The sequence below is a fragment of the Hetaerina americana genome, unplaced genomic scaffold (genome assembly GCF_022747635.1).
Source record: "Hetaerina americana unplaced genomic scaffold, ioHetAmer1.1.p SCAF_8, whole genome shotgun sequence".
NCBI classification, from domain to species: domain Eukaryota; kingdom Metazoa; phylum Arthropoda; class Insecta; order Odonata; family Calopterygidae; genus Hetaerina; species Hetaerina americana.
Genome location: NW_027287427.1, coordinates 80211435 through 80223992, shown reverse-complemented (window position 1 = coordinate 80223992; position 12558 = coordinate 80211435). Strand labels below are relative to the sequence as shown.

General features: G+C 37.1%; 1 protein-coding gene across 1 annotated transcript in view; it reads left to right on the top strand.

The window, feature by feature from the left end:
* The window catches only part of eIF5B (eukaryotic translation initiation factor 5B), a 213901-nt gene that overhangs the window by 23171 nt on the left and 178172 nt on the right, over positions 1-12558 (top strand). Inside the window, exons 13-14 of the mRNA XM_071596911.1 lie at positions 2307-2388; positions 4578-4759. Coding sequence (XP_071453012.1) covers positions 2307-2388; positions 4578-4759 — 264 coding nt within the window. The remainder of the gene's footprint in view (positions 1-2306; positions 2389-4577; positions 4760-12558) is intronic.

Here is a 12558-nt window from a genome sequence, read left to right as displayed (position 1 = left end):
CCGTGAACGCTAAAAGGACTAGGAAACCATGGATCAAGGATGAGATTATTACAAAGATAATTAGTGGCCAAAATGGAAGAATGTAAGGACAGAGTTAGGCAAAATGAAGTACAAAGAATTAAACAATAAATTGAGGCGGGCAGCAAATAAAGCAAAAGAAACATGGTGGAAGACCCAGTGCGAGGATATGGAAAGTCTGCAGAGGAAGGGTGAAATCGGTGCGCTGTACAGCCAAGTTAAATCTTTATCGCTAAGTAAGAAAAGAAGATATATGATAGCAGTTACAGATAAGGCAGATAAGATAGTAGATGATGCAGGAAAAATCCAAGAGATATGGAAGGAATATATAGAAGAGCTGTATGGTAAAGAACTTAGGCCAACAAAGTTAGACATAGAAAAGGAACATGACGTAGAGGAAGATAGCTTAGGTCCAGGCATACTCGACGATGAGATAGGAAGGGCACTAAGGGAGATGAAACTAAATAAAGCCGTGGGGATGGATAACATTCCCGCTGAACTAATAAAATGTTTAGGAAAATTTGGAAAGAAGAGGCTATATGGGCTCATTCGTAGTATCTATGAGGAAGGAATCTGGCTGGAAGACTTTGTGAGATCAGTTTTAGTTCCAATTCCAAAAAAGGTAAAGGCTACATCATGTGAGGACTACAGGACAATAAGTTTGATATCCCATGCAGCTAAAGTTGTTCTAAGGATCATAAACAAAAGGATAGATAGTAGGGCAAATGATTACTGAGGGGATGATCAGTTTGGGTTTAGGAAGGGGAGAGGTACACGTGATGCCATTGCAGTAATGAGATTATTAATTGAGAGGAATATAGTATACAACCAGGAGGTATATGCCTGTTTTGTAGATTTCGAAAAAGCGTTTGATAGAGTGAATTGGGAAAAACTAATGAGTATTCTGCAGAAAATAGGAATAGATTGGAGGGAAAGGAGGCTAATCCGCAACCTGTACATGTCTCAGACTGCTCAGGTGCGAGTGGGGAACGGGGAGTCCGGTTGGTCAGTGTTAGGAAGAGGTCTAAGGCAGGGTTGCCCATTATCACCGTTGCTGTTCAACCTGTATGTAGAGGAAATGATTAAAGAGGCATGGGAAGAACTGGAGGTAGGAATGAAGGTAGGTGGGTAATTGGTAAAATCAGTTAGGTTTGCTGATGACCAAGCTTTAGTCTGTCAGTCAGCCAAGGGGTTGCAAGCATTGCTGAGTGAATTAGATATTCAGTGCGACAGGTATGGGATGAGAATCAATATTAATAAAACAAAGGTTATGCGATTTTCTAGAAAGAAAAAGGCTAAGCTTAACATTAAAATAGGAGGGCAAAAACTAGAGCAGGTAGAACAGTGTACATATCTCGGTAGTGTATTGGACCAACACGGTCAAAGTAGTAGGGACGTAAGGAGAAGAATTACGCTAGGCAAAGAGGCTTTTACAAGGAGGAGGGAGTTGATGACAGGGACATTGAGTAAGGATATTAAGAAAAGACTCATAAAAACTTTGATATGGAGTGTAGCCATGTACGTGGTCAGTGAAGCAAGAGGATAGACGAGACTGGAGGCTTTTGAAATGTGGGTGGGAGAAGAATGGAGAAGGTGAAATGGACAGAGAAGAAAACAAATGAGGAAGTACTTGGTATGGTGGGAGAGGACAGGGATTTGTTGAGAGAAATCCTATGGAGGCAGGAAAAGTGGATGAAGGGGGTATTGACCAGCAGTGGGATGTTGAAGACTGTGATAGAGGGGAGAATGTTGGGCAAACGATGAAGGGGAAGGAACAGGATCGGGATGTTGGACGGGATGAAGGGAGGAAGAAAGTACTCAGAGATGAAGAGGGACCTGATGTAGAGTAGGATGATGGATTTTGAGTTTTGTTAGGAGTCACAAAATATTTATTTAGTAGCTGTGTCCATCCAAAAACCTACCTTAACCGGTAGATTACCTAATAATAAATAATAATAATAATATATATGTATATAATTTTCTTTGGATTAACCTTGTACATAATTTATTTCTTTCAACATGGAATTTATTATCATATTTTACTTTAATATATGTGGGAAAAATTGCTTCACTAAATGAGTTTTTCACCTAATGAGAAAAATCCTGGAATTAATGATACTATTGTGGGGTTCAACTGTATAAGTTTATATAGTATAATATTTTTTATTTCATTTCTAATCGGTGAAAAAAAAAATCCCAACTGAATAAAAAGCAACTTTTAATTTGAATTAATGCTTTTATCCTCAGTATTTTTGTTTTGTACTCATTGTCATTTTATCCATTTCTAGAATGCATACATAGAGTATAAGGAAATTAAAGCTGCCCAGGGAGTGAAAATAGCTGCCAAGGATTTAGAAAAGAGTATTGCTGGTAAGAGATGTCATGAGTCTGAGTAATATACATCATTGTAATCTGTAAAGGTTACCACTGTGTGTTCCTTAATTGCCTTTATTTTATTTATTGTGTTTGCGTGGTTACCAAAATGGAAAATGACCATGAAAATCGCAAAGTTTTTATTTATATCCTCAAAATTCCTCTTGAGCAATAATTTACCTGAATTGATATTTGAAGATATAATTATTTTAGTGCTCCACGCAAATTTTATTATAATATAGGGTGCGGCAATATAACTGCCTTTTTTTCAAAATGTAATAAAACCCATTTTATGAAGTAGAATCTTTTTATTATTTTTTAAATGTAGGTTAATAAAAAAGTTTTGTTTTACACAGTTTAAAAATCAAATCAGTTAGGCCTCGACAGCAGATGAATACTCCTCCCTGGTCCAATGCATGATGGTGACTGACCGGGGCAGGGGAAAAACTTCAGAACTCCGGTTGTTGAATGAAACCTCTCTTACCTAGCTACAACCTGTGCAGCCTGATTGGTGCTCGTTTCATGCAAGGAAGTTATGTTGCCGCACTCTGTATATCAATTCTGATACACCACCAAAATTTTCAAGTTAATTTACCTATTGAACTACACTGTGCCATTGACATCAATGGGTTATAAATGACATATGTGGAATATTCCATTATTTTATTGCTAAAAATGAATGCAGTGCTATTCCAATGAGTAAGCCTGAGGGAATCATATGTACAAGTATTGACTATATTTGCATTTCTAAAATAATTTTTAATTCCAATTCAACCTGAAGGGCCAATTTTATTTTGAATGCCACTTTTCACTGGTGTTAGTTGGAATTTTCATATAATTTTACAAGGATGACATTAATATGTTCACAATATTTTTATTCAAAAGTATTGATTTTTGCAGAAAGTTTTTCAAATCAGGAACAATTGGCCCTGTTTTTTTCTTGATATCCCCACCCCTTTGATATGTGTAGTAATTGTCAATGTCTCTTTCAATGTATTAACTTCATGGTTTACAGTATGTATCCTGTCATAGTTCTACTTTTGGTGTAATAGAAATGCATTCATTATTACTTGGGTCAATAATTATGACAACAAAAATTCGTATTAAAAAAAACCAAGTCGGGGGTAATATGAACAATAGTGACCATTTTTGTTGAATGAAAAAGCAATTTCAACTGTAAGAAATGTAATACTCAGTGGGAATGTGTACTTCATCACTGTGTATACATATTATGTTCTCAGTAGCTTGGTGGTTTACTTGGGGTGAATTCTAATTCTCACCTAACATTGACCATGAAGTTAAGAAAATCAAGAGACATAGAAACCTATATTATTACTTATTTTATTCGATAATGTGAGAAGAGAGGAATTTATTTTTTAGTTGAGAATATGATGTGCAATTTAGGATTTCCAAGGAGTTAGTCCAGAGTGCTGGGTCAGTCAGTTTGAGGCTATATATTCCATTTGGCCACTCAATCTAACAGATGACTTGAACTTGTTAATTGCGGCTCTTAAACTATCTATTATGCTTGGCAGCAGACTAATTATTTGGCCTCTGGAAACAATACCTGCAAGGCACTCAATATGGCTGACCAATTGATTCCGTCTGCTGTGTTTAAAAATGTCATCATTAAAACATTATGTGGCGGAGAAACTTGTTAAATATTTCTTTCATGCAATATACATTGGCAGTACCAAATGGACCCTGTCACAGTCCCAATGTGAAAAAGCAAAAATAGGTATTCAAGAAAAGAGCAAAAATGGCAGGGTATGGATGGCATTCACTTGGGTAAAAATCGGTGGGAAAAATCAGGAAATCACATAGAAGTCTGGAATTACTCGTTTGCTTTTAATAAAATAGGGCAATTTTTTAAAGTTGGGAATAATACTAGCAATATGGGAATTCCTGATGATGCTGATGCGTCTTTTGGTGTGTTCAGGCCATTGCACATTCACATTAGTTGAATGAGCTTCAATTACAAATAAGTTTGTCAGATGTGTATGAAGATTTGATTTGCTGGTATCCATAAATTATGGCATGATATACCACTTTTGATTGGATTTTAAATAGTGATTTAAGTCCTGTTGTGGAATGAAATCATTTATATAATCGCAATTCTCTGCTCCCTAATGCAGAAGCAATGATGAGGTGTGGGAAGTCTTTTCTGATTGTGTTTATTTTTAAAGGCCTCAACTTGCTTGTTGCCAACCACCCGGATGAAGTGGAAATTCTGCGAGAAGAGGTTGCACGTGAGCTGAGCCATGCCTTGAATGCCATTAAGCTTCAGGAGAGAGGAGTGTATGTTCAAGCTTCAACTTTGGGCTCTCTAGAAGCTCTCTTGGAGTTCCTACGGACATCACAAATACCTGTAAGTTTTTAATTTTCTTTTATTTTTTGAAATTGAAAGTTTCCCTCACTTTATATTATATTGTCACCCTATGCCTCATTGCTCTGTTAGCCATTGTTCTCATTAATTTGATGACGAATTCTCTTGAAATTCAACAAGTTGTAGATTACAACTTTGTATGGATCCCTCGGTTATTGTGGTATTTCTCAACATTATTCAAAGATAATTGACCTAATTTATTCAATGAACTCACTGAAACTATTTTCTCAATGTATTTGGTGCATCAGTAGTTGTGGTTGTTGAGATAAAAATATTGAACTGCTATTTGCATAATGATACTCCATTGTTTTAAGTTATAAATTCTGGATAAGTAGGCGGTACTGCTATTACAGTTGCTTCTTTGTGTGCATATGTCTGTCTGTATAATAGTTTTACCCATTTGGCATTACTAGTTAAAGAAGATTTATTTAGTAAACCTCAATCTTTGTGCATTACCATGTGTAGAAAGACAAGAGTGCATAAAGTCAACACACATTTAAATGTTCCATTTAAATAATATTCAAATCCCTGTAATGGGCCTTTGAAATTGAGTTTGTTTTCCATCTAAAATCAGTTCTTCTTTCACCATGTTTTTAAGTTAGTTTATTGAAACTTTCAAGTTCAATAGGGTAGTTTTTGTCATCTCTGATAATGTGATCTTGCATTATTATTGAACATATCCCTGAGGATGTGTTCTTATGTAGTGATTTCACATATTTAATTCTTTTGATTAAATGCTGGATGGTGTGTACCCTCTGGTCACTAAACGTTTGAATGGTGTGGCAGAGATTTTGAGCAAGTAACCAGTTTTCAATATCATCATTTGTCTTAATCCTATTCACTCTTCATAATCTCATAATATTTCATCATCTCTTGATTTTCTGAAAATGTGTGGGCCCTGTACAGTATTACCTTATTTATTCCCTTCATTGTTCCAAAGAACGTGGATGACATACAGTATCTCTGGATATAGGTTATTCTACTTGCAATTTACCTCATCTAGAGGATGTGCTTTCGATAAGATTGTCTCTTTTCGTACATTAGTGACAACAATTAGCTTTCAATGCAAACCTTTATTTCAGGACTTTCTTCAGGGATCCCTATGTCCCAAAAATAGATTCGACCTCTAACCACATCTTTTCCATTCCATTAAGACATCTCCTTGCAAAGGCCAATTTGCATAGAGGCAACCAAAAATGCATGTCTTGGTGTTTCTAATTTAATACTATCCATTTTATTGCAAGGACTTGTTTACTCTGGTGAATTCTGAGATCTTGCTGTAATATCTTTGAAACAGTAATTGCCCTGCTTCAGCCCAATAGCCTCCATTTTCCCTTGGAGAGCGTGCCTTTTGCCATTCGTCTCCTGAAAATGTTGAGTGCATTTCGCGTGGCATGCAATACATCATGTTCTGCTAGAGCTGGAAGTTAAAAAAATTATTTTAATATTTAAATAATTTAAACTTATTCACTAACTCTCCTGATTTTTGTTGACTAGGAATCACCTTTAAACGACCAATAGAAAATTATTGAAATTGATTTAATGAAGAAAGCTAAAACCTGCAGCTTCCTCAAGATTTTTAATATCAATAAGAAATAGTAATAGGCAATGGCAAGATAAATTCTAGTCTACAATGAACTCATAACATGAATGTGAGTTTCTTCATCTGGAAGCAAAGGATTCTGATAACTATTTCAGCATATTTGCCAAAGCATGTCGATGGTCTCACAAAACTTTCTTATTCTCTGATTAAAAAAAGTAATCCCAAACTTATATGCTGTGGATGCTTCACTTCATATAAGGATTTTAAGTGTTTCCAGCCACATGAAAAGCACGAAGGAGTCTTTTTATCTTTTGTTCCATGTGAATTCCAAATGCAATTGTGACACTCCCCCCTTCCATCTTCCGTGATGTAAAGCGTCCCCCACCCCACCCAGATACAAGTCCCTCTTGGGTCCCCCATCCACAATGAGCCGTATCCTGTAGCTAAGAAGGAAGTCCTTGATTGGGAGGGCTGCACGGGAGAAAGAGGGGAGTGGTATGGGGGGAGGAGGGATGGAATGGGTCAGAAGGCAAGGGAGCCTTCTCCTCCCACAGAACGTGGGTGCAGGAATCAAGCATGACTAGAAATAGAGCCAACTGTGGAACTGAAGAAACTCTCTCAAATACTTAGGGAGGTGACCACAGGGTTCTTAAACTAAAAATCTGTTCAAAGTTATTGTAAGGAATGGAAAAACAAATTTATTAAGGTTGATTTTTTTCTTTATCATTGAATTATTCAGTGATGTACTTAGACTCTTAGATTAGAATATCGTTGGAAAAGTAAAAAATAAAGGAACCCGAGCATTAGTTTGATAGAAGAAGGAAATAAGGGGCATTTGTGCATTAGTTAATTATGAAGTTGCACTTATTAAATGTAATGGTTCGATGAATTCTTTGTACAGTGTCAACATAATTCACATTTTTGAGACCCCTGATTCCTGCAGTAATAAATTTACAAATGACTGCTACCTTCCAGAAGTTTCTGAGAAACATGTGAATCATATAATATGACATGTACTCGATTATTTCAGAATTGAAACTCAATATCCTATTTTTTTTAAATCTTGTACTTTTCATTTACCACCTTAACAAATAACTGCATTTCTTTCTCATTCTTACATTCTGTTCGCCACTCTGCAAAAATGGGTTAGAGCTCTGAAAATGGTATCCTTATTTTGAATTATGTTTAGCATGATTATATTTAGTTTCTTTTATGTACGTAAGTTTCATTTAGATTTGCTGTAATGTAACTGATGAAAAAAAGCTACAAAATTTCATTTGCACAATGCAGAGGGTAATTCATGCTGCTATCACACCCATAGGCTAATGCCACATTGAAGTGTGGATTTTGTATGGAAATTTTTATACTTTCAATAACTTTTAGATCCAAAATGTCTGATGACGTGGACCTTAACTAATAAATATAATATTGGCCTTTACAGTTTCTGTATCCAAAAGCTTATATTGATGAATTCAAAGATAAATACTTAAGATTACAGTCTTTCCACAGCTGGCTGATACCAAGAGAATATTATAGAGTTGGCATAGCGCAACACCATTGTGAATTCATGTTTTTTTAACACAAATAAAATGTCCCAAAGTAAGGATTTCCTGATTTGAAGACCAGTTGAATTATGCTCCTGCAGTGCTGGGTCGACTCACAATGGCTGTGGTTTTCTTATTCTCTATCGGGTGGCTTTTGTGCTTAAGGGCTAAAGAAGGAAAAGTCACTAAGGGCCATAGCAAAATTTCTATAAGATTCACACAATTCATGGATTTTCATGTTTCTTTTAACCCGTAGAATACTAAGCATAATTGCTTCAAAATAAGAGGGGGGGAGAAACTCCAATGGCCGTAATAATTAGTCGCAACTCTCGTCAAACCAATTGTTGTGTTGGTTTAATGGGGACCATGCCAGGGACCAACCACAACCTCTCGACCAGAATACCCTCTGTGGTGGTTTACGGGAAATTAATCCACATCAGGGACCGCACACAGCCACACGCACACTATCCTGACTGGAATCCTTCACGAGGCCAAGGTTTCTTCCCCCCCCCCCTCTTATTTTAACTGAGAGGCCGTAGAGCGCATTATTTCTTGCTATAATTGCTTCATTTCATGTGAAAATTGCCAGGTTATTTTAAAGAGATGTGCAGGATTCATGAAAAAATGTTATTATTATTTTACAATTGTTTGCATTATTATTTACAATAATTTTCTGAAAGTTAAAAGGGCAATAAATAATAATGAGGTCCAAAAGAGAGAATAAAGCATGAAATAATAATAATTCAATCGTTATATGATTTTTATGAATTGAGAAAAGTTGCCTGGAGTGAGGCCGGCATTTTTTGGTTTAAGGCTAGGTTAAATTCATTTTCATTAGTGCCTCCTAACATTCTTCCATTTTGTCACAATTCACAATAACCTGATCCCTCTCTAATGTATACATTTGGCCCTCTTAGAATACCCTCACCCAGTTACCTCTTTTCATCTACATGATTCCTTCCATTTGTCCTTATAAACTCCAAAAGATGGCACTCGTAGCATTTGAAAAGGTTTGGTTTTAGCAAGCCTCTTATCTCGCTAGATTGCTGTTAGAATTTTAGCCATGAGCTTCACATGGTTTAATTTTTATTGTTGATTGAAGCTGCAAACTTTGGTTTTATTTAGAAAAATGGGGAAAAAATTAGTTCTGTGTGGTGATTAACCACTAAGATTTAAAAGGCTTAACACTGAAAGAGATCAAAACTGAGTTGGATGAAGTTCATGGCACATCTGTGCCTGTGTTTTCTACTGTTTACTTTTGGGTATGTGAATTAAAGGATGGCCGTGAATCCTCAAATGATGGACATAATATGTGATTATCAGTGGAAGTAACTTCCTCTGAAATGATTGACATCCATTATATGATTTTGAGTGATCGTTGAATCAAAGTTCACGAGATAGTTGAAGCCACAGGCATATCACAAGTATAGTATTCTCAATTTTGCAGGAAAAATTGGTTGTGAAAAAAATCTTGGAAAGATGGGTACCGCATTTGTTCTAAGTGCAGGATAGATGCAATCATATGATCAATTAGGAGGCTGGTTTGCTGCTTTTCCTTTGCAATCCTGCATTCTGCATTGATACGAGGGTCATCCGGAAAGTAGTACCCGTTCGTGCCGCATGAAGTGCTGACGACGCGAGTAGCCGCTGGACGAGGTCAGATAGCTTCAGTGGCTTGTCTGCCTTCTCTGAGCCAAGTTGCGTGACGCTAGCATTGCCTGTGTTGTTTCTGTGATTGTTTACAATGTTTAAAAAAATTGAGAACGCCGCCAGTTGTGAAGTGAGGGCAGTGATTAAATTCCTCAATGCAAGAAACGTTCGCCCATGTGATATTCATCGCCAATTAAAGGAGGTGTATGGAGACAATGTAATGGACGAGTCGTCTGTTCGGCGGTGATGTCGCAACTTCAACATGGGGAGGGGGAACACACACGACGATGAGCGTTCGGAGAGACCGTCTGTCATTACAGACCAACTGGTGAGCTCAGTTGACGAATTCGTGAGGAACGATCGGCGCGTCACAATTGATGACATCTGTGAGCATTTTCCCAATGTTTCTCGAACAATTGTTCATGAAATTGTTAAACACCATCTGCATTATGCAAAAATTTGTGCAAGATGGGTCCCTCGCAAGCTTACAGATGAGCACAAAACCAAGCGTATGGCTGCAGCACTGACGTTTTTGGGACGTTATTCTGATGAAGGAGACTCTTTCTTGACTCGCATAATTACTGGTGACGAAACATGGGTTTGTTATGCATCACCTGAGAGTAAACGACAGTCAATGGAGTGGCATCATGCTCATTCACCAAACAAACCAAAAAAATTCAAGACAGTTCTGTCCACCAGGAAACTCATGGCAACCATTTTCTGGGATCGACGAGGTGTATTGCTTATTGATTTTATGGCCCGTGGAGACACTATTAATGCCAATGCGTATTGTGAAACATTAAAGAAATTACGGCGGGCAATACAAAATCGGCGGCGAGGTCTATTGTCTACTGGTGTCATTCTCGTTCATGACAATGCCAGGCCTCATGCAGCTGGGATAACACAAAAACTTTTGCAGCAATTCAAATGGGAAACTTTCGACCATCCACCGTATAGCCCGGACTTGGCCCCTTCAGATTTTCATCTCTTTACAAAGCTTAAAGACTTTTTGGCAGGAAAAAGATTTGACAGCGATGAAGAACTTAAAGAAGGAGTGACCCTGTATCTCAATGAGCTGGCGGCGAAGGACTATGCAGCAGGAATACAGAAACTTGTCACACGTTATGACAAATGCCTTAATTTGCTTGGAGATTATGTTGAGAAGTAGTTTAAAGTATCCTCTTTCAAATAAAATTTTTTATGTTTGTTAATATTTACTTTTGTGTCTTTATTTCACGAACGGGTACTACTTTCCGGATGACCCTCGTACATACCTGCTGGCTGATGAAACATGGATATACTACTACACTTCCACAGAGACAAAAAGCAGTGGGTTTATATAAAGGCAACCCAATCCAGCTCCAAAGAAGGTGAAGATTTTGAAATCAGCCGAAAAGGTGATGGCCATGGTTTTTTGAGATGCTTACACAATCATCGGAGAGTCAGTTACTTGCAAGAAGGACTTATTATAAATGGAGAGTATCATGCATCATTACACCAGTTCAGTGAAGAAATCAAGAAACAACTTGGTTTTGAGTAATCGATGAATAGTATGTGAAATAGTTGAGGTATATCTCAAGGTACATTTTTTAAATTGGCCACAAAAAATTAGGTGTGGAAAAAATTAACAAGGCAGGAGCCACGTTTGCTCTCTGTGGTGGCAAGTGGCTGCTGTGGTGTTTTTCCCTTCGCAATCCTGATATTTGCGGTGATACATAAGAACTGACAATGAAACATGAATACACTGCTGCACTCCAGAGGCAAAGGAACTGTTCAGGCAAGGTGATGGCCACAGTTTTATGGGATGCATATAGAATCATCTATATAGATTACTTGCCAGAAGGACAAACATTAAATGAAGAGCATTGAGCGTAGTTTTTACATTGGTTGAGTGGAAAAATCAAGAAATATCCTTACTAGGCAAAGAAGAAAATTCCTTTCCATCAAGACAATCCATGGGTTCACACTTGTGCAGTTTTGATGCCAAAAATTATGGAATTAAAGTGTGATTTATTACTAAATCAACCATATTCACAAGATTTGGCCCCCATTGACTTTTTCATATTTCCAAACTTGAAAAAGTGGCTTGACAGGGAAACAATTCACGTTGAACAAGGAGGTCATTGGCGACATAAATGCCTATTTTGAGGACCTTCAGAAATCCTACTATTTGAACGGCTGGAAAAAGTTGGAGAATTGCTAGGAAAGGTGCATTGAGCTAAAGGAGGTTATTTTGAAAAATGAAAAAATTACCTAAAATAATTTGTTTTTCTATTTTTTCCGAAGGACGTAGTGAGCATCTATGCACCCTTGTAAATGTAAATGGTAAATTTGCCAGGTAGGCAGAGAATTCATCATATACATTCACTCTGGTATGTTCCGTGGAATGTTTCGGGTGAAATCTTAGGTGCAGTGAACCAAAATTATTGTTAGTAAATATTATTTTGATAACGCATTTAGTATGAAGAAGAGAGATGACAGTTAAAATTTTGTGTATAATTTTCATAATTTTTCATTTAAGCCCCTGTTAATATTATTTGTTTCATCAAATTTTACTGTTAGATGGTGCCTGATAATTGATTTGTGCTGTATTTGGATTAGTTGATTAATAAATAATCTTTGGATTGTCTTATGCTGAAAAAATAGTCAGAAGAGTGCCAATATATAGTGTGTCGTCTCTCTCCATGGAGGGACCCTCCCGCTACCTGCAGCGTTTGGGTCACATTCCCTACCTGTGTCCTTGGGGAGGAGAGCGTTTTATGTTGCATGTTCATGTGGTAGTGGAATTTCACCTTCTTACTTTTCATGTTCTAGCTTGCACATTATTGGATAAATTTCATACTGCATCCTATTATCTGCTTGATGATAGTAAATTTATTTGCATACGTGTAGGATGAAAGGTTTTTTGCATGAATGCATACGCCACTGTGGGTATAGTTTAGCATTTATGTGTTGATTTTGTTTGTGGTTTTGTTCCTTTTATGGGTGGTAACCTAACACCCCCCACCACATGCCCTTGCGGCATATTGCGGGGTATTATGTAG